The sequence below is a fragment of the Podarcis bocagei genome, assembly GCF_964188305.1.
Source record: "Podarcis bocagei genome assembly, chromosome: 4".
Classification (NCBI taxonomy): domain Eukaryota; kingdom Metazoa; phylum Chordata; class Lepidosauria; order Squamata; family Lacertidae; genus Podarcis; species Podarcis bocagei.
This window is the reverse complement of record NC_138128.1, coordinates 48,245,672-48,272,138: the sequence shown is the minus strand read 5'-3', so window position 1 is coordinate 48,272,138 and position 26,467 is coordinate 48,245,672. Positions and strand designations below refer to the sequence as shown.

At 42.0% G+C, this 26,467-nt stretch overlaps 1 protein-coding gene across 1 annotated transcript in view; it reads right to left on the bottom strand.

Annotated features, from left to right (window-relative positions):
• SORCS3 (sortilin related VPS10 domain containing receptor 3) overlaps positions 1-26,467 on the bottom strand; it is a 403,927-nt gene that overhangs the window by 250,607 nt on the left and 126,853 nt on the right. The window contains exon 2 of the mRNA XM_081191998.1: positions 9,318-9,385. Coding sequence (XP_081048124.1) covers positions 9,318-9,385 — 68 coding nt within the window. The remainder of the gene's footprint in view (positions 1-9,317; positions 9,386-26,467) is intronic.

Below are 26,467 nucleotides of genomic sequence, written 5' to 3'. Positions count from 1 at the left end.
TTAAAATGTAAAATAAAGCATACACACAAAATAAATCAACATAATCCAGCATGAAGCATTAGAGTGCGCGTCATGAAGCAATTGGAAAATGTCCTGTGGGTGGCAAATTATTGATGGGGTACTGGATTTCTCTCTCCATGATCCATTCCAACATGAAATTTTAAAAGGGTTAACACATTTGATATGTCAAGGTCAAAACCCATTGACACACCCAATCATATGAGAGAGAGAGAGAGAGAGAGAGAGAGAGAGAGAGAGAGAGAGAGAGAGACCACACAGGTATAAAACATGACAATCCCAATGCGTTGCAGGCACCACTCTGCTTCAGGGGAAGAATTACACCAGTTCTTCTCTTAAAGTCCAAAGGAAATGAGGAGAAAATATTTCACTTAAGAAGACCCTGTTGGATCAGGCCAATGTCCCATCTAGACCAACACGCTGGTCTTCTCAGAGATTTATCAAGGGCTATTCTCCTATAACTCATTTCTTTATATTTTTTAAACTAGTATTTTTATTGGGTATTGAATTGATCCCCTGAAAAAGAGTGATAGTTAAACCCAGCAGGTCTATTACAGTTCCTTCCATATTTGTTCAAATACTTGAACAAACTTGAACTAGACACTATTAAATATTAATCCTACACCTTTGTAGTTTTCCACATCTTCTCACTTCCTCCACCTTCACCTTCCCCACAGGATACCAACCGGCTGACATGAATGTAAGTGTAGGGTTGCAGAAACTTTTCTGCACAAGATCAGACCGCCACACTATTTTAATTCCATGGAGAAACTTTGGGTTCTTCAAAATCCTTACACCAAAAATGGAAATCAGTCAAAACTTATGTCAAGGCACCTTCTAGGTTGAAAGCAATCTACCTATTTTAGGTACGTCTGAGATTTGCTGGAGGAAAATTTATATTGTGTGAGCATGAAAATGGCAGCATAATATCCATTGTTAGCTTAATAATAAAGAAGAGAGCACTAGCATTGCTCAGGGATGTAATCTTGTCATGACTGCCATCTGCCAGATTCGTTTCCATACAAAAAGGATTAGACAAAACTTCATAATTGCATTTAGAAACATGAATAAGCGTTAGAATCTCTACCTTGGAGAAAAATATATGTCTGGGATTCAGTGTTTTATAAGGTTTGCCAGCACAGTGAGGCAAAATCTCTACAATTTTAAGCACCTTGGCAGAAAGTGGTATTGAATTTAGAAAGTATGAGCAAGAGGGAACACGAGTATATTGGCATCAAGACAAGAATAAGGCCAACTAACTCATCCTTAAATATATAAAAAATGGAGGGAGCCAAATAAAATGGAAAGCAGCTGGATTGTAATTCAGAATACCCCAATTGTGGCCCACAGTATAAATAAATATCTGCACATCTATTAAGTAACAGTATGCATTTATTGCAACCAAGGTGGTATACATGGTTCTCATTTAATCAAAAGACAAAAAAAAATCCACAACCATGTGAGGTAGGTTAGGCTGAGAGGCAGTGACTAGTCCAAGGTGAGCTTCATGACCAAGTGAGAGATTTGAACCATGGCAATCCATTCCTAACCTGACACTGCACAATAGTGGTGTAAACCTAATTAAAAACTTAATTCACAGAAGCATGGCAAGAATTCATTGATTTCTATGTAGACTGATACAAAGCTCCATTTCAGGTGAGATTGTGTGCAGTGTGGCTTTGCCCAGTGGCATGTGGCCTAGGAAGCAGTGGTGAGATAGTGTTCTGACTCCCTGCTGGGTTCTTGCAGGATCTCGTGGGATGGGGTGATCCCACGGGATCTCACTAGAGAGAGGAGGGGTTGAGGCCTCAGTTACATGGATTCAAGGTCATTTTGCCTCGTGAGAGCCAGTGTGGTGTAGTGGTTAAGAGCGATAGATTCATAATCTGGGGAACTGGGTTCGCGTCTCCGCTCCTCCACATGCAGCAGCTGGGTGACCTTGGGCTAGTCACACTTCTCTGAAGTCTCTCAGCCCCACTCACCTCACAGAGTGTTTGTTGTGGGGGAGGAAGGGAAAGGAGAATGTTAGCCGCTTTGAGACTCCTTCAGATAGTGATAAAGCAGGATATCAAATCCAAACTCTTCTTCTTCTCTTCTTCGTGAGCTTCTGAACCTGCCTTGTGTTGGAGCCTCAACTGAGTTAAGGTTGACAGGGCCAGAAGTTCTCATGCTCTCTCTCAACTTCAATTGGCACTGTGGTTCGAGAGGAGGGGTTTCGTCTCTCCCTCAGTTAAGGCTTAACATTGTATTGCCATTGTTTCATTTGGGCTCAATGGCATAGGGCAATCAGCATTGTAAGGGGGACCCCATAAGGGGCCCGGAAGGAGGATTAGGAATGGCTTGTCATAAGCTCAAGTGGGGTCCTCTACCTCAGTGTTCCCCAACCTTGGCCCTCCAGCTGTTTTTGGACTACAACTCCCATAATCCCTAGCTAGCAAGACCAATGGTCAGGGATGATGGGAACTGTAGTCCAAAAACAGCTGGAGGCCCAAGGTTGGGGAACACTGCTCTACCTAGCTGAAATCTCTCAATCCTTAAGATGAGAAACTTAAGCTATCAATTACCCCAAAATTAGGATGGGTCCTTTCTTTAAGAAGCTGCCTTATACCAAGTCAAAGCATTGGTCTAACTAACTGAATATTGTCAACAGCTCTCCAAGATTTCAGACAGTGGTCCCCCGCAGCCCTTACTAGAAATGATTGAACCTGGAACCTTTTGCAGTCCAGTCAGGTGCTCTACCACTGAGATACAGACCCTCTTTCTCCTCTCCCCATGCATTTTCTTCCTTTGTCCAGTCTTCCTTCCTGTTCTCCCTTCTTGCCAAACTTAGTACTCATTGACTGAAGCTCTTATACACATTGGGAAAGGCAAAGGGCAAAGTAAGGAGGGATCAGTTTACAGAGAGGAGGATTTTTAGATGCAGGGACAGTGTAACGCTGAATTGTTGCCATTCACCACATTTCTTTACAATACTGGGAACTTCCAAAATATATGAGATATTTATGTACATTTGCTGAGAGGGCGTGTGCCCAGTACTGTGAATTGCATGTTTGCACTTTTTTAAAAAATCAATAAAATATTAATAACAAAATAAACACCTGTCACAAGCAAAGAAGGTGAGGAGATATCCTACTCTGTCCTGATCATGGCCCAGAGCATTTAAACAGGCATGTTGCCTATTCCGCCCCTCCCCCATATAACAAGTTGTTATATAAGTTGTTAGCAAAATAGTTCAAATGCAATTTTTAATTATTTTTGATTTAACTGGTCCCCTGATCTTTATTAATGTATCTGCCTGTGTAGTCTGGTGCTGGAATTAGGTTCTCTTTTATACATCTGCACAGCTTCCTATTTTTTTAAAGTTTCTCTATTGTACTCAGAGGTCCATCGGATACCTCTGTCTGAACTTTGGATACAGAAACTACTGTAAAGTCAGGAAAGATTGGAGAATACTTTGGGACATTTCCAGTCCTGTTCCATCCTCTAAAAGGATTGGAGAAGATCTTCTAAACACTGTTGGTCTAAGACAAAGAAGCCGACATGGTGCCTCCAGGTGCTGTGGACTACAATTCCTGTCCCATCTTCCATGATCATCGGCCATGTTGACTGGGAATGATGGGGGCTAAAATTCACATCTGGATGGCACCATGTTGGCTACCTCCTTCTGGCAGAATATGTTAAAAAATATAAGGTGTACTCATATATTAATAAAAGAGAAAAAAGTGTTGTGGGTGCCAGCACAAATGGCTACAATGGGCAGCAAAAACAGAGATGCTGGTACTCAATGCCAGTGACTACTCTCTGTCTGTCTGTCTGTCTGTCTGTCTGTCTGTCTCTCTCTCTCTCTCTCTCTCTCTCACACACACACACACACACACACCAGGGTTGCCATATTTCAAGAAGTAAGCAGGCTTCCGAAATCACCGTCTAGGAGGCAACAACACTAATGCACAGATCTTCAGCTTCCAATGGGGAAATAGACGAAATCCCAGACATTACCAGAATTTTCTGGTACAAATGGCGACCCTAACACACACCCTGGGCCCAGCCCTGTCAGCACCTCCATTTCTGTGAAAGTACATTGTGGCTCCAAGGCTGGTGTTTGATAAAAGCACTCCCTCTCAGGAGAGTGACAGGACCCTAGCCAAGTACTAGCACAGTGTCAGTTGTTGAGACTGCAGTGACTGGACTCTGATCAGCCCCTCACTAAATCACTGAAAAAGAAAAAGAGAAGGAGGACTGAGCAATTTATCCACCCTGTGGCAGTAATAACAACAAAACTGTTGTTTTCCAGCTGTAAGAACCAATGGCAATAATGTCAGAATAGAACCTTGATGCAGCATTTTGCAAGAGTTAATAGCTTGGGACCAGGTTACCTAAAGGACCACTTCCTTCCATGCAAGCCTGCCCAGGTGCTGACAGGTCGTTCTCCCTTTTCTGCCAACACCTGTCTTGTCTTGATGGAAAGCCGAAAAATGACCTTCTCAGCGGCTGCCTCCAGGCTTTGGAACTCCCTTCTAAGAAAGGCTTTTAGTCCCTTCTAGATGGCTTTCCACCAGCAAGGAAAATCCTTTTCATTTAAACAGCTGCTTTGCCTACTGAAATGATATGTTTCTTCTCTATGTTTTAATCTTTGTTTTTACTATAATGATGTTTTTAATTGGATGACATTTTTATATGCTTTTATCTTATTTGTAGCTATTTTTATTGTGTTATGGCTTATTTCTTATGTGGATTAGTTTTTTATTGTGGATTTTGATGTCCTTAGCCGCATTTTTTTAATAGAAAGGCAAAGTATAGCTTTTCATGCTCAGTAAACCATATTCTCTGCATTCGCAACATATTCTACATAGTAAAGAAAAAGGATGTCCTAATACCACTTGTTTTTTAATTATGTTTTGGCAAATATTCAGAAAGAGAGATTCCCCCTTTATTGGCATGTATGTATCATAATTTGTTAATCTAGATGTTCCTGTTGCATCCCTCGATGCTACTTTAGCTGCTGGCACACACAGCAGGGAGAGCCAAACCAGAAGATTATGCTGTCTAACACAGGGCTTTGGGAAAGCAGAATTCTGATCGCAAAATGATACATGGAAGAGGGTGCTGGTTATCTTAGCCATCATCGCTCCACATCTCTGTATATGTGATCATATGGAGAAAGTGTCATGCGAGCAAAGAAAGTACAGAATTTGCCCTACTTTCTGTGAGTGCAGCAGAAAGTATATTGTTCCTACAATTGCAGAAGTGTTATTTGCAGACTGCTTGTTTCCACAGTACTTTATTCATGCAATCACGTGTGAATGGCTGAAGAAAGAGAAAAATTCAGCAGTGAAAATGCAAAAATAAGCTAATCTTCTCTGTATCGTTCCAATTTTAGTATATGTGCTGCCGAAGCGAGCACATATCTTGGACAGGCAGTAGAAAAAAGTATGGAGTTTACCCAGGATTTATACCAAGATTGTGCCTTGTTAAAACAGAAGAAAGAAGAGGATTCTGCTGAACCCTGGGAGTCAGAAATGGAGCCACAGACGGAGGTGGCGGCCCTGCAGGAACATGAATCTTTGGAATTGGCAACTGGCTTTCGAAGAAATCAGACTCGGAAAGAAGAAGTTTGGATTGGGCTGGAAATGGGGGGTTGGATTGACCCCCCTGAGCAGGGACTTATGGACTTTCCAAGTCTGGTAGTGGACTGTGAGAGGTTTGGAGATATGGGGATTCCAAAGGCTGGAGGGGCTTTGAAACATGCTTTTAAGTACTACATGGAGCTCAGTTTGGACTGTGGAAAAGGGACCTTTTGGTTGGAAGGAGGCAAAAGCATTATTAAATTGGAGATCACACGAGTGAAAAGAAAATATGAAGAAAAACAGTGGAAGGGACGTGGAAGAGATTTAAGAGCCTCGGATATAAGATCACCAGGTTAATGTGCCAGTTTAATGGGATAAAGGGACTGACAAACCCGGGACCTGGGGGATGGGACATTGGATGAAGATTTTCTTTTTCTTTTTTCTTTTTTCTTTTTTGTTATTAGGATTATCCTACATAATTGATGAATACTAGATGGATGGATGGATGGATGAAATGAAATTGTTTGGCTCTGGTATAAAAGTTTAAGGGATTAGGAAAGAATATAATGGTTAAGAGAAGTTATTAAAAATAAGATTTAGGTTAAGGTTTTTATAGGACAATGAGGAGAATAGAGTAAGGTAATGTAATGAAAGATTAGAATAGGGTAAAAACTTGATGGTAAGGATTTGCTGAACTAACAAATTGAACTGGAATACAAAAAAGGGAGGTATGAGGAGGTCTGGGAAAATAAGTGTATGGAAGATATGTTACGAAAATTAATGTGTTTTTAACTGTTTTTATTTTGCATGTTTTTCTTTTTTGTATTTTTCTTTTTTCTTTTTCATTTTTCTTGTTATAATTTGGAAAACTCTAATAAAATATCTTTTTTAAAATAAAAAAAGAAAATGCAAAAATAAGGTAATGGGAGTATAACAACAACAAAAGGTCTGTGCTCCAGAGAGTTGGTTATAAAATTTTACGAACTAGATTTATTCAAAGTTACAGTATTAAGAACATCCCTTTTTTTATAGAATCCCTATTAAATATGGTATTGCCAATTGCTACCAGCAGTTTGTCACAAGTTATGCATTGAATTGTCTATCACAAGTAGCTATAGGTGGATGGCTCATGCTTTTTCTGATCTGTGTCAATTCCACATGTTTTCATTCATGAGTCCCTTCCATCCTATTTTAAGCACAATTACTTTCAAATCCACACATTAGCAGCCAGTTCACAACAGATTTCACAGAAATCAAATTCCTCAAGCATCCCACCAAGAAAGTTTGTGATATTAGAACTGCAGCCTCCCCTGAAGGCCTCCATGCTCTGCCCCTGCAGTCACTACATCTGGTGTCACTGGCCTCACATCAATTATCACATCTCTCCAGTGCATGCATTTTATTACTGTGGTTACCCAACGATTGCAGTTTCAGACGAGTGAACACTCCCACTTTGCCCGGTCAATCAGTTTGGAAGCTATCAGTGTCTTGTTAAGAATTCTTACACAACTGGACAGTCTGTGTGTCCTGCATCCTGCAAGTCATTCAGGCAAATTGGAACAGCTGTTTTGGTCTCTGCACAATGCTTCCCAAATGTCCCAAGGGATTTATTTGCAGGGGAGATGGTTCCTAGGAACTGTGCTCTCCACATGCATAGCTGCTGATTCTCACTAACAGCTCCTGGGTCTGCAGTAGCTACACAGTGACATGAAATAAGACATGGCTGCCCAGGCTATACACAGTATTATCTGTATGAATGATTTGCCATGAACATATCATCCAGACTGGCTAGATTTGCTAGCTGACCTCCTTTCACCTCCTGTTACCGAGAACTGTCCTATTCTTTTCAACCTCTGCTCAATTTCAAAGTTGAGATGTTCTCTTTCCTGCATTCCAGTTACTCTAATCAAAACCACTCTAATCTTCAAAACTTACTAAGGGCAGCTTCTGCAAACAGAAGAATCATAGACTTGTGGGGTGTAAAGGGACCATTAGGGTCATTTAGTCCAACCCCCTGCAATACAGGACTCTTTCTATCCAACATGGGGCGCAAACCCACAACCTTGAGGTTAAGACTGAGCTATCTAGCCAAGCCTTGAGCATGACAAAATGACTCTTGTCAGACATTTCCAAGCATCACTATCCGAACATTTCCAGTATTTGAGCAACTTTCACTATGAAGAATATTCCCAGGTAATTTTAGAAACACAAAGTTCTGATCTTTAATTTCAGCAAATATTTTTGCACAGTTTTTAAGTCTTACACACACAGAAAAGGAAGAATTGCATTTTGAATCCAATGTTTTCTGTCACTCCTTTCTCTGTCCGAAAGGCCCCAAGTTCAGCACTGCTGTCATTTTTTCTCCCTTTACCCTGCTCAAACACTGCAGCCACTTCTCAGCATTAGTAGAGGATTTCTGTTGGCTCGTTACATTATTTATGCAGAGCCAGATTGTGCAGCAATTATGCCTATACTATAATCACTGTGTCATTTGCACTTGTTAGGTACAAGGAAAAAAGTTTTTTTCAAGGCTTAAATACCCTGAAAAGTACGCAGTAAGTGGAAATGACTGCGCTCCCTCCTATTAGTCTCAGGGTTATTTATACCTCTGCGGATTAGCACAGTACAGTGCAATTAGGCTTTAGAGGTACCATGCAAATTGAAAAGTTTCAAGAGCTCTTAGGAACAATTAACCCCTAATGCATTAACACATTCCGTCAGGGAAGCCGTTTTCTCTCTGGTTATGTTCCAGAAACAGTTCCTGAAAGTGACTTTCCCTTAACTAGGTAAGAGAAGGATGTGAAGAAATGTTGTAGGAGATGGGATATGGATCTATTGTTCAATCTCAAGAGTCACCCATTTATTCTTCATTCATCTTTTCTTGGACACCCAGGCAAGCCTTAACAGGACAACACATTCCTTTGCCAGCTAACTGACATTTTAAATCTGGCCTTATTTCATTTTTATAGTCTTAGAAAAGAAACCTGAACATACATAGTGGAAGTAGCTACAGCAACAGCAGCCACTACAGTACTTCTTAGAACAGACATAGACAAACTACCATCTGTGGGCTGCACATGGACCATAGAATCATTTCATCCAACCTTCACTCTCATCACTTGCACTACCCAATTCATCCTTGGAGCTGTGTGGTCCATGTGGTCCACTCCTATCTTAAAATGGCATACCATAGTTTGCATGTGTGCTTGTGAAACTCTTTGACTGAAAGCAGCAGTAGCTGGTTTGGTATTGCAGAACGGTGGAAATGCCCTCCCAACATCGATGTCTTAGCACCTTACCTGGAGGGGACTGGAGAAGATCACATCTGTGGTGATGTCCAGGCTGTGTGGGCAGACCAGTGGAAGCACCAAATTGGCTTCACTCGAATGTACACACAACCTCAGCACCACCCTCCTCTGCCCCACCCAGATAACCTGCAGCAATGTCAGTTTGGGAAGGCAGTTCTACAGCTCTGTCTCACCACACTACTGATCGAAGGAGGCAAACTAAAGGAAGCTCTATCATCAGGAGAACCCCTAGATCCCAAGGCAGCTTCTCTGCAATGTAAAGTCCCCTGCCCATGATGTTCATACACAAATGCAAACACAGGCTTCCTCACATTTCTTTGGGGAAGGGTACAGCTTTTCTTTCTCCGTCTGTCATCCCAAACATTCACATTTCATGCAGCAAACATTTGCCCAGGAGATACTCTGTGATATATAATCTGCTTACCTCCAGAGCGAGCTTTCGGTAACACTTCCCAAGTTGAAGTCATACAGTTTTGTAAGAATGAGAATCACCTGAGAGGAGAAGAAGAGGGAGGGGGAGAAAGAACCTACTTTTACTCTTCTGAATATATTTATAGATAACAAAATACATCTGAAACCACCCAAAAGGAGAGCTTAGCATCTATCCAGTAAAGTTGGGGTATTATAGGATCAAGCAAGGAGCGGGGAGAAGGCCAATGAGGAGAAATTGTTAGCTTAATGCATCCTCATACCTAGAAACATTTTGTTTCAATTTCAAAACATCTTGAGATATAAAATAAAACACCAAAGTTAGCCTTGTTAGCTTTTCTCCTCCCTACATTTTCCTCTGGGCTTATTTGACTTACAGTACAGTGCAAGCTTCTGTCTGTTTACTAAGAAGTAAGTCCTGCTGAGTTCTGTTGGACTTACTCCCATGAAAATGTGCATTGGATGACAGCCTAAACTGCAGACCCATAACCCATTCATGTCTTCATATGACTCAAATATATCCAAATTACTTGGGGGAATAAAGAAGATTTCCAGCCCTAAATCAGGAAGTTTTTAATGTTTGATGTTTTAGTACGTTCTGATATATGCTGTGAGCCAGCCAGAGTGTCTGGGGAAACCCAGCCAGATGGGTGGGGCATAAATATTAGTAGTAGTAGTATCCAGAACCCCCACCAGAAACGACGATATCTTTCTGACATCTAGTTTTATTGAGTTTTTATAATACTGTTTAACTGGCGTTTATGTCGGATCTGTTATTCGTATACACTTTTATTGCCTTTGTGTTGTATTTTTGTATATCGCTTAGATATTTTTTATAAATATTAAGTACATCAGAAAAGCTTTTAAATAAATTAACAATCAAAATCTGAGAAATCTTGTCCAATTAGTTGGTACACCCAGTTTTGCAAACATTAGTTGTTAGCATATTTCCTTCCTCTTGCATAGTTTGGATTCTCAAGCTGCAAGGATGAACCGAACCATCACATACCTAACTCAGCACTCTAGCCTAGGGGTGGAGGTGGCTTATTATCTCTCCCTGCCCCCATCTCTTTCTTTCTCTGGCTGTCCTGATGTTGTTGGACTATAACACCTGGCCACTGGCTATGCTGACTGCGGTTGATGGGAGTTGAAGTTCAACCACCCCTGAAGGGCCACAAGTTCCCTAGCACTGCAGTAGACACATCAGCATAACAACCTACATCCAAGATTTTTCCATCTTGGCACTCAATGTGAGTTATTAGATCTGAACTCCATTTCCCACACAACTTGGGACATCTAAAAAATATATTCTGGAATGGCCTTTGCTGTTACATCTTCCATCATCCAAAGGCTTACAAGTGTCAGGCCTCACGCGACTTAGCTTGTTATGTGTTCAGGTTCAATTTATACTGCTGTATAGCAAACCTAGAGTAATGACCCTGCCTGTAGCAGAAGTAGTGTAGATTTTCAGGTACTCCGTAGTTATCAAATAATAATTCTGCCCTCCCACCTCTGAGTGATAGAAAACCGTGATGAAAGAGAGCGAGATGATAAACCATCCCTTTGGACCTCAACCTTGTGTAGGGTTCTGGCAAGCAGCAAGATCTGCCTGAGGCATTTGTGATATATACATACAATGCAGACAAAATGTATAACGCGCCACCCATATAAATTACACACACACACAAGCCGAGCAGACAAGCCCAAACTGCAGCCTTGAACAGAGGACGTTCTCACATAACAAGCCACTTCCTATTCAACGGTGGGGGAAATTTGGAGAGTGGTGCATTTGAAAACCTCAGAGGTATAGAATTAAAGAGAGATTTTTGAACAAAGGGGAGAAAGTTTCTCTCTCCTTGACCCTGTTTTGGGATGTTACCCAGCAAGGAACTATAAGCAACAGAAGCTGCCTCTTTGGTCCAATCTCACTTTTGGGGCCGGGCTGGAGAGATGAAATCCAAAGAAATTTACACATGTTTTAATCATAGCTGTCAACGTTTCCCTTTTTTTAAGGGAAATTCCCTTATTCCGAATAGGATTCCTCGCAAGAAAAGGGAAAAGTTGACAGCTATGGTTTAAATATCATTGAAATCACTGAGATCAATACAGCCTTTCAAATAAGTTCAGAAACACAACTAGTTTCAATCCCCCCCCACCTTCCCATAAACATACCAATGTTAGTTATTTGTGGCATAAAAGAAAGAAAGAAAATAGTATCCTAGACACCTCAAAGGAATTCGAGAGATGTGGCTGTTTACAAGTCTAAATCAGAGTGCATACAGCTGAGTCCTAAAGCACGACTAATTTAAATAAGGCTTAAACACAGTCCTCCCCATGTCTAGTTACTCCAAGACAGCACCAGATTTAGGGTGGTGCAGGAGGTTTTCCCACACAGGGCACTAAGCTGATGGGGTGCAAAACTGAAAAGATCCATGTATGAGACATGAAAGTGAAGATGGACTCAAAATTAATCAATCACAATATGAATTGCCTTTCATAATTCAGCTGGTAGAGCATGAAACTCTTAATCTCAGGGCCGTGGGTTCAAGCCTCACATTGGGCCAAAGATTCCTACATTGCAAGGGGTTGGGCTAGATGACCCTCAGGGTCTCTTCCAACTCTACAATTCTATGATTCTATTAAATAGCTTCTATGAATGGTTGCAATTGTGGGGTGGGGGGAAACCAATGGCTAAAATGTTTTGATAGTTAAATTGATCTTTTAATTTACTCATTGAAGATACCTGATGGGTGCTTATTTTTATGTTTTACTACAAATATTGTGTATGTGTGTTTTAAATTCTATTTGTGGGGGGCGGGGTTATTGGGTCGTTCTTGTTTTTATTTTGATTATGTATTTTGTGTTTTTATATTGTGATTTTATCCTGTGAACCGCCCTGAGACCTGTGGGGGCATCAAATATTGGCCTTGCACAGGGTGCAAAAATTCAAAAGTCTGCCCCTGTCCATGATAATTCAGTCTTGGGCACATCTCTCTTTCTCTGGATTGTTCCCAATAAGTTAAGGAATATTATTTATTTCCTTTCATCTTGATCTTACCTTTTGCACACGGTGGCATACATGGTTCTCTCATTGCACATTTTTTCTGCCTAATAGCCTTGTGAGGTAAAAAGTCTGAGAGATTCTGACTAGACAAAGATCTCTTCATGGCTAATAGATGTGCCCTCCAATGTTTGTGCCAAAACACTGCATTGGTGCCATGTAGAGAGCCTTTGTCTTTCACTTTCCCCGCTGTATGTGCAAAGGATCATAGCTATGTCTGAATTAGCCCAAGCCTAGAGGCCTCCAGTGAAGCATGACCTGACTGGCCTGTGAGAAATGCTTTTCCCTCTGATAATGGTATCTCCTACCTACCCTTGTTGTTAAATGAAAGCTCTTGCTATTTTTGAAGGTAATTAAGACGAATTTCATTTCCTAGTGAATGATGATGAATTACAGCACAGTTAGTTTCTGTCACTCTGAATTTCTCTTGATATCTTGGATACAGCACCATTTATGGAAAAAGCAGTCTCAAAGGAAGAAATAATCTATTTGTACATGCATCCCACACAATACTATAGAAAGACAGAGTTACAGTGGGAAATGTTTTCCCTTGGTGCAGTTGAGCTAAATTTCCCAAATTTAATCATATGTTCCAGAAGGGTTTATTCTTTGAATGTAGAAAAAGTAAAGGACTTCTGACAGTTAAGTCCAGTCACGAACGACTTGGGGTTGCGGCACTCATCTAGCTTTACAGGCCGAGGGAGCAGACGTTTGTCCACAGACAGTTTTTCCAGGTCATGTGGCCAGCATGACTAAGCCACTTCTGGCAAAACCAGAGCAGAGCACGGAAATGCAGTTTACCTTCCCACCGGAGCAGTACCTATTTATCTATCAGTTGTTATTTTAAAGTCTTTATCTTCTTCTATACCCCAGAACTTAGAAAATTCTGCTGTCAAATAACCAATCAAGTCTTCTTTCTCAAGCTCTGGGATAGATCGTAATCTTAAATTATTTTCCTGATTTCTCAGTTCCGCCATAGACAGGTAGACCTGCTGGTCACTAATATGCTTATGTAGTGGCCTTACCTCTCCTTTTAATTCGCCCACTTTCTGGTTCGCTTGGTCTGCTTTTAAATTTGCGGCCTCAGCCAATTTCCGATTCTCAGAAGTGGCGTCTTTTAAATTCCCAATTGCTTGTGAATGTTGTGCCACTTGTTCAGATAGTTTTGTAATAGAGGATGTGGCTAGGTCAATTTTTGCTGTTTGATCATCTACCTTCTTATTTAAAATTGCAAATTGTTGTAGCATTTCATTTAGAAGAGTATCAGATCCCCCTACAGCCATATCCTCTGTTGTTGTCTGTTCAGCTTCCTTTAATACAGCTGTTGTTGGCAGTTCAACTCCCTTTAATACAGCTGGCACTGATGATCTACGTGCTTGTGTAGTCAAAGTTGTTTGCACAAGTTGGCCTTTCCCTGCTTTCGCTTTTGCAGATCTTGTTTTTGGAGGGCCCAAGGCTCAGTGGTTTAGACCACAGCGCCACCTGCGTCCCCCTGTAGAAAAAGTAGATTGATGGTATCTGTAGAGATGTGTCCCAAGCTAGTAGGGTAACACAGCACCATACAATTAAAGCATTATATTACTTTAAATAGTCATGGCTTCCCCCAAAGACTTATGGGACTTTAGTTTGTTGAGGGTGTTGAGAGGTGCTTGGAGGCCCCTATTCTCCTCACACCAAAGTTCCCTGTGAAGAGGAATTCATTGTCAGACCACTCTAAGAACTTTAGCAACCTCAACAAACTACAGCTCCCAGAATCCTTTGGGGGAAGCTGTGACTGTTTAAAGTGGTTTAAATGTATGGTATGGATGTGGCCTGTATATACAGCAATACATCTTCTCTGTCTCAAAGTTCAGCACTGCTAATGAGCTAATGCTGGCCACCTTTCTGAACTGTCTGCTAGTGTTAACCTTTCTTCTCACCCCATGTGCTCTGTGCTGTTTTGTAATTGGTGGGGTGGCTTTTTGGAATACATCTAGCTAACTCAGCAATCCATAAATTTCCATGAGCGGGATACTAAGTTGCCTTCCAGGAACAGCCAATGTAGCATCAAAAGCTGCCTCACATTCATTTCCTGTTCAAATAGTACTTCCTACCTGATAAATTCCCCATCCAAGGCACCATCCCTTGGATACTGCCAAGGCAGCTGCCTCAGTCTGCCTCGTGGATGGATCAGCCCTGTGTTCACTCTCTTTAAATTGGCCTTCAGTTGAATAAGCCAAAGCACTAGTGGCACTCATACAGAAAAAGAAAAAGAATAGGCAATCAAAAATATCTCCATTGCATCTATGAATCCTCACCTCCTCTACTTTAAAAAAAAAATCAACTCACTGCAGTTGCTTGATAGTGCCCCATTGTGCAACCCATGGCTACTTGCCATTCATGGTGCTCAAGTTGTGAATTATACTGCAAACTCTTCCTTCCTTCCTTCCCTCCTTCACATATGGCACACCTCTTCGTATAACAAGTTGAATACAGAGGGATATGGGTCTGGTTGACATGACAAAGCGAAGCCATGATTTGTGTCATCAGCACCCAAGCTCATGGTTAAGGTCTCTCCTTGCTCACCACTAGTTGTAGCCAAGAACAAACCTCGTTTGTAGTTTACAAGGAGAGACCTTAACCATAAGCCCATGCTCAGACAACATACTAAGCATGACACAAGAGTAAAAAGGACTGAGGAGGAGCTCTCTGGGAGTGCACAAGTTGACATAGTCTTGGTAAACCATAGGGGACACACGGGGAGAGGAGAGGGCAGAGGAGTTCCATAGTGCACCTAAAAGTATTTGCCCTAGCAGAACCAGATACCCCACTACATTCTCTTCAATGCTGAAATAGATCTAGCTGCAAAATGTTCATGGCCTTCCACTTGTAAGCAGCAAATCAGGCTACCAGTTACAAAATGAAGGCGTTCACTCTATGAGATCCAGTTGCTTCCTAAGACTATGCAAATGTCTTCAATCTATCCTGGCAGTTTATCACATTCAACTGTCATCACAAGGCCTCCAACGCCTTGCTTTCCATTAAAAGGTTTTAACGTATTAGCTATTATCTGTACTCTGAAGTCAGTGTCTCTGCAATGTAAAGATCAGCTCTCTCTTTTCCCCTCACATTTAAAGAGCTGGCAATTTGGGGCTCTGTAAGTTGTATATCACACTGATCTGTGGTATCTCTGAGGTAATCCAGACCCAAACTTTACCCATACTCATCTGTGATTGATTCCAAGGGGAATTACAAGCTAGAAATGGCAGAGGGTTTTCTTCCCCTTCCCTCTCCTCTTTCTCCCTGCCATGTTTTCTGCCCTGTCTTTGGACCTATGATGCACGTTGTAGCTTTAAGAAAAATGAAACCACAACCTTAAAAGAGAGAGAGATAAATTTTCCCAAGGCTTTGAGGGTGGTATCTTAGCAAAAGGAAAGACTGGAAGATATGATCCACTGTGGGTTGCTGAATCAATAAAAATAAATGATGGTGTCTTTTTTTGCTGCAGCGTCCTATAATGCATGATAGAGGACTCTTAAATCATATCACCGCCAGCTAGTGGAGATCGTATTTATTCTAAACCGACTTATATAGAGATAAAGCTCAGGCTTCTGTTATTTTAAGCAAGCAAGATGTCTTCTCTAGTGGGAATGCCTGTTTACCTGAAGCAGGGCCATCTAGCAGTCCTAGCAAAGATACTATGGGGAACAATTGGAGCCTAGCAGAGGAAATGATTAGATAACGTAGTAGGTTTTTTCAGATTCTAAATTCTGGGCTTTGGGATACTTGCAAGCTGTTTTCCTCCTTGCCGTGTTTGTTCATAATACCTTGGGATTTTACCCAGATTTCCCCTGTGTTTTGCTGTGAGCTTTAAGAAGACTGAGTAATATTCCCTGCATCTCCTGAAAGATTATCTCACCCTGACTTATGTCTGATAATTATAAATAATACCAAGCTTTTGTGTAGAGCCTCTTCCATGAGTTGATGAAAGGGACTTTGTAATCTAAATTCTCAGCTGGCTTGCCCAATAACTTAGTAATTGTGACTGCATTCAAAACTACACTGTGAGAATGCCAAAGAATTCTGTTTATCGGTGCTGGTAGAGTGGTATTTTGAATGATTTACTAAGAAGCTAATACTGCCTGTCAAGAATGTTTGGGGCCATTTCGCAGTTTGCTAACCTGAATCAACAATTCTTCTTTAGTGGTTTTTAGCTACACACATCTTAGAGCCTCGTGATTTCTTTTAAAAATGCCTATAGGTACCTTTTATTTCAGTAGCTAAAAGACTGCCTACAAAAGTTTATGTCACAATAAGGTCCCATCTGCTTTATACATTTAAAGCTGTGTTATAACACATTAAACAGTCATGGCTTCTCCCAAAGAATCCTGGGAAATGTAGTTTATTAAGAATACTGTGTGTTGTTAAATAGGTGCGTTTCCCTCACAGAGCTACAACCCCCAAAGTTCATTGGAAACAGCAATTGATTGTTAAACCCCTCTGGGGACTATAGCACCACTATAGCTGAGGACTATAGTGGGGGGAATATGATATTTATATAACTTTTTGTATGTTTACCATATTTATAACATTAAAAAATACATGCTTTCAGCAAGAAGACAACAGTACATTTTGTCCCTGATGAAAAAGGGCTGGAAGAATCGGTTTTGTTTTCCACATTCATTTCCCTTTGGTATTTTTTATTAGGTTTTTTCCCATACACTGCCTGCTTGGAAGTTGGATTCATTCTTTCCGCAGTCCCTTTACTAATTATACTTTGTAAATATGTGGCCAGCCCTGTAGATGAGCTATGTTAATCTCTGTGCTGATAAAGCAGGATTTTTGAGAACAGAGATGGTTCCAATGCATGGGATCAGCAGTGACTGCATCTCAGTAGTCTATCCAAAGTGATCAAACATCTCTTCCCCTAATAACCATATATCCTTGATACATGAGACTGTCTTTGACTTGACACTTCTTAGTTGTCTCTGAAGTTCTTCATCATGCCTCAGAAGGAGTTGAATGCATTTACACTCTAATTTGTTAGAAACAAAGAGCCATCTATCTCGGTGCATGGATATATATGCAAAGCATTTCTCCAATTTAAAGTTGGCAGGAACACAAGGAGAGTTTAATGAACTAAAGTAATTTTCCTTCCGTGTAAAATTTTACGAGCATGAAAGGTCTGCACAGCTACTGAATGTGCTCAGATGCTTCCAAGCTGTCTGGTAATTTATAGATTTGTGGATCTCCAGTAATTCTTCTCTACAGAAGGAAACCCCTGGGGTTTCATGTTTGCCTTTAAGGGAAGTGACCACAATGATCCCAAGGTTTTCACTGAAACTCAGTCTTTCCGTGTGAAAGTGAAGACTTCCAGGCACCTAGCAGTGGTGGAGCTTGGACTTAAAATTTGAGCGGCACCCTGTGCAATGCCAAAATTAAGCACCACCACCCCACCTGTTGCCTTCCATTTTTTGTCATTGTTGCAGCGCCCCCTGCAGCACCCTCTCAGCTCAGCACCCAGTGTGGACAAACCAGTTGCACTCCCCTAAATCTGCCTCTAAACCTAGTTCTCAAGGTCCATTAATTCCCTTTGGTGCTTACAAATGGGAAAGAAAATGTTTGGGGTAGTAGACTACTCATAAGAAGGGCAATCTATATTTCTACTTGCTTTTACATTTTATATGCTGCCTTTTATCCTGGACAGATTATCTGAAGGACAGCAAGGATTATTCATATGTGTTGCCCTTAGTTGGGGGTGGGGGTGGGGACTTTGTTCATTGGTGTTTTCTGCAACACTGTAAATTGCAATTGAGAGAAGACAATCCATTGCACAATGTAAGGGGCTAGAGCATGCCAGTGCTCCAAGAGCATAACACTTCCAGCAGTAACCGGAGACAGGCATTCCCTCGCAGGGGCGGGGAATAGAAGCACTAAATCCTCCTGTAATTACTACAAGAGTTTTCAGCCTGAATTTGAATAGGAGGCTAGAAATAAAACGTGGTCTGCTTTCTGTGCAGTAAACAGAACATTTTATGTCGATTTAAGAGGGGGCTCTGGGTGCCATGGAGGGCCACCTGATTACTGTTATTTAGTCATTGTTAGGGGATTCACATAAAGAAAAAACCCAGATATTGCATTGTTTGCACAGCATCACCTGATCCAAGAATTGTGCCCCCAAACCTTCTGCAATATTCCAAGGGATACAGAGATGCTCTTCTCAAATTGAGCAATAAAGGTGCTTGGAGAAAATCTTAGCAATGTGTTTTCTAACTATCCAACCTAGTGATATATGGCTTAGGCCCAGGCTGTCTGAAGGACTGTATTCTCCCACATGAACCTGCCCTGAGATCTTTGTGGGAAGCCCTTCTCTCATTATAAATAAATATAATAATAGGAATAACAGTGTAACTAGAGTGAGGGCTATCTGCCTCTTTGGGGATTGCCAAAGAGTTTGATTCTATTATATTTTAAAACTTGTTACACTGAATGTGAAGGGGGGACATTAAGTTAGGGTGAATGCCTCAACTGCCTTGCTCTTCTTGGTTTTTTTATTCTTTTGATCCTTGGCTTGGTGGTTCTGTGATTAAAAATGGAATCATCTGCCATTCACACCCCGTGCAAAAAGCAGTGCTGCTAGTAATTTTGCAATCAAAACCTGCCAATCAAAACCTAAACTGCAGAGAGGTTTCTTGCAGTGGCAAGCAACATTAAGTTCTGCTCAAGGCAAACCAGTTGTCTGACCCACCATCACAGGGCAGGAATTGGCAATGAGTGAGAAGTGGGGAGAGGAGAGCCCACCAGACTTTGTAAAATGGTCACAAGAATAGCATGATCAATACAATAAATGTTTGTATTGCCAAGGATGCTTTAGAAAAGAAATGTTTGTCAATAATTTTGCTGGAGGGAAGGCAGGAGAAGAAAAAGAGAAGAAAAGGCCTCTGAACAAGTCAGTTGAGGAAGCAAATGTTGGCAAAGCAATGTTATGCACCTGGAACGGGTACACGTTCAGCCTTTCCCATACCAAGCTTCAAACAAGAGCCTAATGCCTGTAACAATAAGCCTCTGGACTTCTGGAAAACTGTGACTGCAAGCCATATAACCCAAATCTGGCCTTGAACAGCAATTTGGCTCTTGGAAATCCCACAGGGACAGGAGGATTAAACAAACACACACACACACACACACACACAGCCCTCTAATATGTTTAAAGGCTAAATAAATGCTACAGGACCTCTGCAAGCAAATGGGAAATCACAGGCTCGGAGTCCTATGATCGCCGTGCATATTGAGACAAGCAGTATCGAATACAGTCCATGTTTCAATCTACACAGTGTGGAAGACAATAACATAAGAGCCTGCTGGATCAGACCAGTGGCCCATCTGGTCCAGCATCCTGTGGCCAACCAGATGCCCGTGGGAACCCAGAAAGCAGGATTCAAGCCCAAGAGCATTCTCCCCTCGTGTGGTTTCCCATGGACTGCGAGAAGATCAAACCTCTCCATTCTTAAGGAAATCAGCCCTGAGCGCTCATTGGAAGAACAGATCCTGAAGCTGAGGCTCCAAGACTTTGGCCACCTCATGAGAAGAGAAGACTCCCTGGAAAAGACCCTGATGTTGGGCACATGGAGAAGGGGATGAGAGAGGACGAGATGGTTGGATAGTGTTCTCGAAGCTACCAGCATGAGTTTGACCAAACTGCGGGAGGCAGTGAAAGACAGGAGTGCCTGGCGTGCTCTGGTCCAGGGGGTCACGAGGAGTCGGACACGACTAAATGACTAAACAACAAGATAGCAAGCCCTCCTATCCACCCTCATTCTCAGCGAATGTGAAACTGAGACAGCCAGTGTGGTACTGCGATTAGGGTGTTGGACCAGAACCTGGGAAGCCAAGAGTTCAAATCCCCGCTCAGGCATGAAGTTCCCTGGATGACCATGAGCCAGTCGCCAACTCATAGCTAGACCTGCTAAGGTTGTTGTGAGAATAATATGGAGGCCAGAATGCTATGCACACCACCCTGAGCAACTTGGAGAAACGATGGGACATAAATCCACTAATAAAATAAATGAATGGCTATCTCTGGATGCTTATCCACACCTATATGTGGTTTGAAGCCACCATGTGCTGCAGTAGTGCTGGCAATGGGAGGCAGATGCTAGGTGGCTGAGGGCGACAAAGAGGTGTTAGAGGACAGGGCTGTGTGGGTCTTCTGGCCTGGCCTGCACTTGCTAAGCTAGTCCATGACCCTTAGCAGAGCTGGAGAGTGCTATCCTTTTGCCAGTGCTGAAGTAAAATTCACCTGCCAATCCAGTTGCCATGTGTGTTCGGAATGAGAGGTGCCATCTTGTCCTTTGCCTCAGGCATCAAATGCATTGGGACACCCCTGTCCTAAAGTTTATTTATGCCAGAAAGACCATGGATAAGCTGTTTCACCAGTGGCCCCCAAACTTTCCCCCTTACTTGATAATTGCTGAGGGTTCTGATGAACCACATAAAGATTTTGCTGCCAACTGTAGCTACTGTAATTTTTTAAATTTTATTTTAATTTATATTCCACTTAATTGAAAAACAACCAAACAAGCCCTAAGCAGTTTACAAAAAAAAGAAACAGAACATTAAAATTCCCAGCTAAAAATGATTAAAAACTAGTATCTAAAAGCATTTAAAAGATGAATGTGCTCTGCTAGCCAGTGTTGCTAGTGAGGAAGACAGCCAGTGTGGTGTAGTGGTTAAGAGCGGTAGACTCGTAATCTGGGGAACCGGGTTCGCGTCTCCGCTCCTCCACATGCAGCTGCTGGGTGACCTTGGGCCAGTCACACTTCTTTGAAGTCTCTCAGCCCCACTCACCTCACAGAGTGTTTGTTGTGGGGGAGGAAGGGAAAGGAGAATGTTAGCTGCTTTGAGACTGCTTAGGGTAGTGATGAAGTGGGATCTCAAATCCAAACTCTTCTTCTGCTGCTGCTATATGCTGCATGATTTTAATTGTATTCTTACAGATATGTCATGGGCCATCTAGTGGTCTATGGAGCCACCGATTTGGAAGCCCTGTTTTAGGTATTCAGTAGAAATCTATCACTTGACGCCATAGCATGTAATATTTCTGCCTCCGATATTATAGAAATTACCAGCAATACAATAGAAAATACATCTTTAAAATGAGCCCTGTTTTGTTCCTGTGGCCTGGCTGAATGCAGTGCACTTGTTCCCCTAATAACAGCGTTTTGTCGGTTCCTCAGGTGACAAGAAAGGCATTCGTATAGAAGGAGAACATGGCCTCTTGGCAGAGGTACAAGAGAGGAAATCTTTGCCAGAATTAGCATAGCTGCTGTACAAAACTACCTGTCTTTTTAATCTGAATATTTGCCAAAAGAGAGGAGGGGGAAGAGAGAAGTTTTTCAATAGCTACTTGCAAATTTTGACCTTGTGGAAAATATGTTGAAAGATTTGTCCTTGCAAGGCAGGGGCAGGGGAGGTTACAATTTTGGGTGCATGTGTATTAGGGGAAACACGCTGACTTTTACAACAAAATGAAAGCATTTTGTTTCCATGCAGAGTTCTGATTTTCTTCGCCTTCTTTTAAAAATTCTGCTCATCTGTTTTCAAGCCAAGCAAATAAGACAAATACATTTCTTTCTACTTAAAAGATCTCTCGTGTTAGTAACGTCTGCTGCTGCGGGAGATGTGAAACAGCACAGTTAAAGCTGTCATGGGCAATTTTTCTTACACACTTAAGTGCTTTGTTATTTTAAAGAGAGAAAGAATAGGAGTACACACACACATCCAAAAAGGATGCTGAATTCAAAGCAATGCTAATGCAGCATTACGGCTGAGCATTTCAATGCTGAGCAAGGTGAAAGAGGCAGAACTGTGGGTTCCTGTCCTGCATATGCTTATTTAAACACATAAATAGGGACAAAGAAAGTGAAGTGATGATGGCTCTGAGTGAATCTGTGAAATTGGGATTCAAGTATTATGTGTGACCTTGGATCATGCACACGCTTTCACTCAGCATAATCTACCCTTCGTCTGCTGCTATCCCAAGAATGCTCCATTTGTACAAGCATTGTATCGGTATGGCAGATAGAGAGAGAATGTATTTTGCAGAGGTACAGGCTGCATCGCTGCCACAGGTACTGTGTTCTGCAGGTAAAAGGGTAGCCAACATGGTGCCCTTAGCAGTTTTTGAAACAAGCCAGCATAGTCAATAGTCAGGATTGATGGGAAATGTAATGTAGGACATGATGTTGGCTACCTCTGCTCTAGATCTTCCACCACTGCAAGGGGTTCCTGGGGTATAAGTTATTGTTGTAGCTATGTGCTGTAGCAATTCTTTGGTCTCCACCCTCCATATACCAGCACTGGTACAGATATCACTAGAAAATTCTGGTATGTCTCTCTTGTGGTACCCCTCCCTCTTATTGTCCTCCCCCTGTCTGTCCCGTTCAACTAGGGATGGGCAAATATCTCAGTTTCGGATTCTTTGATTTTCTTATTTTGCCCCCCAGCCTCCACTTCACATTTCCAAATCAGTTTACAATTAAAAAAAAATTATGAAAATATTTTAGGGTGCATTTTTTAAAAAAATATACAGATTTTACATTCAATTTTGCCTGATATACTGCATTTTTATATTTTATCTTTACTCACATATGCATTTTATGATCATTTCCACCTAAAATATGTATTTTTGTAGACAATGGAAAACGGCACTGCAAAATTCAGCGAATATGCAAGTTTCAAAGGACAGCTGCATGTCTCTGGTCAGATATTGACTCATGAATTTGCATTAAAATGTGATCCAAATCAGATTTATCTCCCATCTCTGTCTTCAACGCTTAGGCATGCTTAATCCAAGACAGAACAGAACTGTTCTACCTCAGAGTGGAATTATTAAAAGATTGTGAGGGTTTTATGAAAGACCCATAAGATGTTATGATGATGTTGAGCCATAAAGAACAACGGTTGGTTGCTTCCATACAAGCAAATTTATTGCGATGAAGGAATGTAAATCCACTCCTTGCCATCCTGTCACAGATTTTCAGCATTTCAGAGCAAGGTACAGCATGTCCTACTTGCTCTCTCCTTGTGACTTCACCGCTTATTCCTATGTAGGTAATGCCCATTCAACTCATTTGCCAAATCCTTCACCAGGTGAGGAATTTATTGAACTGGTAAGATGACTGAAGTTAGCGTCAAGAACAGAGGAACCAGATGGTAGAGGGGTTCTGTAACTAAGCAAAGGCAGTGCTACTTTATAAGTGTGGATAAGCTGTAATGAGAAGAGTCCCTGAGTTTTTCCTGAAGAAATAAAGGATACACCACAAACCCTCAATGAATGCTAGAGAATTTGGAGGCTTTGAGGACACATTGAACCTAAAAAAAAACAAAAAACAAAACCACTTATACTAAAGGAAAAGTAGTGGGCATTCTTACAGTCTGCTATGTCCAGATTCTGAAATAAAAACAGTGCCTGCATAGGGCCTAACATTATTTTGGTGTTGGGGGAGCTTCTATATTGTCACTACTTCCTATGTCAATACCGGTAACATGAAGGTTTCAGGTCATATGCGAGGAGCCCTTGCTATGGTTTCTCACCAAATCATGCCCAGCTTCATTCCTTCCAGAAACTGTTGCAATGTAAATAAATAAATAAATAAATAAATAAATAAATAAATAAATAAATAGATTATTTATACCCCACCCATCTGGGCAGCTCCCAACAGAATATTAAAAACGCGATAAAACATCAAACATGAAAAACTTCCCTAAACAGGGATGCCTTCAGGGGTGGGGAACACAATATCGACTCCTCCACCATGGGTAATGCTTCTTGCATGCAGAGGTGAACCTAGGCTCCCTTGCACCCTTGACAAGGAGCTGTATCAACGCCTTCCGCGCCCCCCCCCCCCAAAAAGAAAACCAAAGTCTGTAGAGGGAAAAATGACGTAATTCACAAATTACTCTTAAACTGGGTCTTTACAGCACAAGCCTATGAATGTCCACTCAAAATCCCAGCAAGTTCAATGGGGCTTACTCCGAGGACAGAGTGTACACAAGATGGCAAGGCTTCTGACAATGCCTCACTTGCCTTTTCGTTACTCCAAAAGACACCAGCAGAAAGGCACTAACATGGATGTTGCATCCCTGTGCACACTTTACTTGAAGGTAACCCCATGTAAGTCAATGGCCCTTGCTCTCTGGGGTAAACTTCCAGCAGTGCACGTGCTGAAAATTGGTCATGGTGGAAAGATACCAGGGAAAAGCAATATGTCTGAGGTAAATTAAGAGCCTTGCCTGACATTTCTCAGTCACCACATCAACTGAAAGGCCGCTCTCAGGACAAGCAGGAGGAGCAGAGAACAGGGAGCAGCAGCCACACTAGGATGGAGGGCCAAATATCAGTGTCCTTATGGGGAGTTCCACTGCACAAACTAACCACCAGACAACTAGGCAGGGGGCTCTGCAGGGCTGCTGTGACAGACCACACCAGCTTCCCGATTCCTCACCCAGTGTTGAGAGGCACCATTTTTGTGTCCTTGCCCGCACACATGGCAGAGGCTAACCCCTAGGTACACCCCACTTGCATGACTCTAGCACAGGCATCCCCAAACTCGGCCTTCCAGCTGTTTTGGGACTACAATTCCCATCATCCCTGACCACTGGTCCTGTTAGTTAGGGATGATGGGAGTTGTAGTCCCAAAACAGCTGGAGGGCCAAGTTTGGGGATGCCTGCTCTAGCAATACAAGAAGGATCTGTCCAGTCCCAAGTGGTCGTGTAACAGGACAAAATAAAGGGATCTAAGAGGCAAACCAATCAATATCTTCTTACACGGATTTCCTGCCATGCATGCCTCACATATTGCACAATACTTTGTGTTCCTTGCCTCTCTAAGTGCTGAAGCGTTGAGACATTCTCAGAAAGAGACAAGGAGTAGCAAGGCGGAGACCACAGGTGCAAATGGAGTGTGCTTGGGAGCATAGGCGAAGCAGTCCATATGGGCTGAGCAGCCTTTGCAGACCCAAGTGGGAGGAAGGAAGACAAGCAAAAAGTAATGCAGTCCAACAAAAATGCTGACACAGTAACACCTGACACTTTTCTCTCTCTAAAAAAAAAAAAAGACACAAAGCCCAACAAATTTCAGACAAAGAAAAGGCAGGATGTGGGGGGGGGGCAGCCAGGGGAAGAAGCTTCCCCATTTCTACAATTCTTTATTTTTTTTTAAAAAAAATAATAGAATAGGCAACAGCTGCATTAACTGGAATCCAGATTTTCTTGGATATTCAAAGCAGAATCACAAGAAGGGACAAAATCCCACTCCATCCCCTGGGGGGAAGGAATGCTAACTGTACCTTTAATTCCCTTTTTCTGTGGCTGTTCGCAAGATTTTTCAGCCATAGGAGCAAGTGGCAGCACAAGTGCAGGTAGAGAGGGAAGCAGTGCAGGAACCTGCTCTGATCCCTCTGCCTCCAGCACACAGGACAAACTTCCTCCATCTCTGAAGATGATGCAAGTGTTCAACGAAAGGGGAGGGGCAGCTTTGCAGCTTGCCAATGAGGTCAGCGCTTGCCCATTTGCTCAGCATTAACGATCACTGAGAAGTATTTTACATGGGGGCAGGCAGCAGTGAGGATTCTGAAATAAATGAGTCAAGCTAACTCTCAGGCTCCTGCGAACCCTTACACAGAAGCTTTATTCTTCCTATAGCTCTTTCTTCCTGGAAATGCACAAAAGAGAATGCAGTAGGAAGGATGGAAGGAAGGGGAGGTTGCCCGATTCCTACTGATACTCCCCAAGGCTTTCTACCGCCTACCTCTTATCCTTAGAACAGCTAATGAACAGCAGGGGAACAACAGAAGCTGCTGATGGCCATAAATTGCTGAACACATTCTGGGAGACAGTAACATCACTGATCAAGAGGAAGACAACTGCAAAAGCCAAAAGTATTGATAAAACTATCAGGCGAGGCAGTTTGCCTTTGTTCTTTCTGAACATAAGCTACCTTTACAAGATCTAGGGGGTTCAGTCCAGTCTTTCCCCTGCTTAGAATTAGATCCACAGAAATCAATGGAAGTTAGTTATGACTAACCAAGTCTCACATACTTTA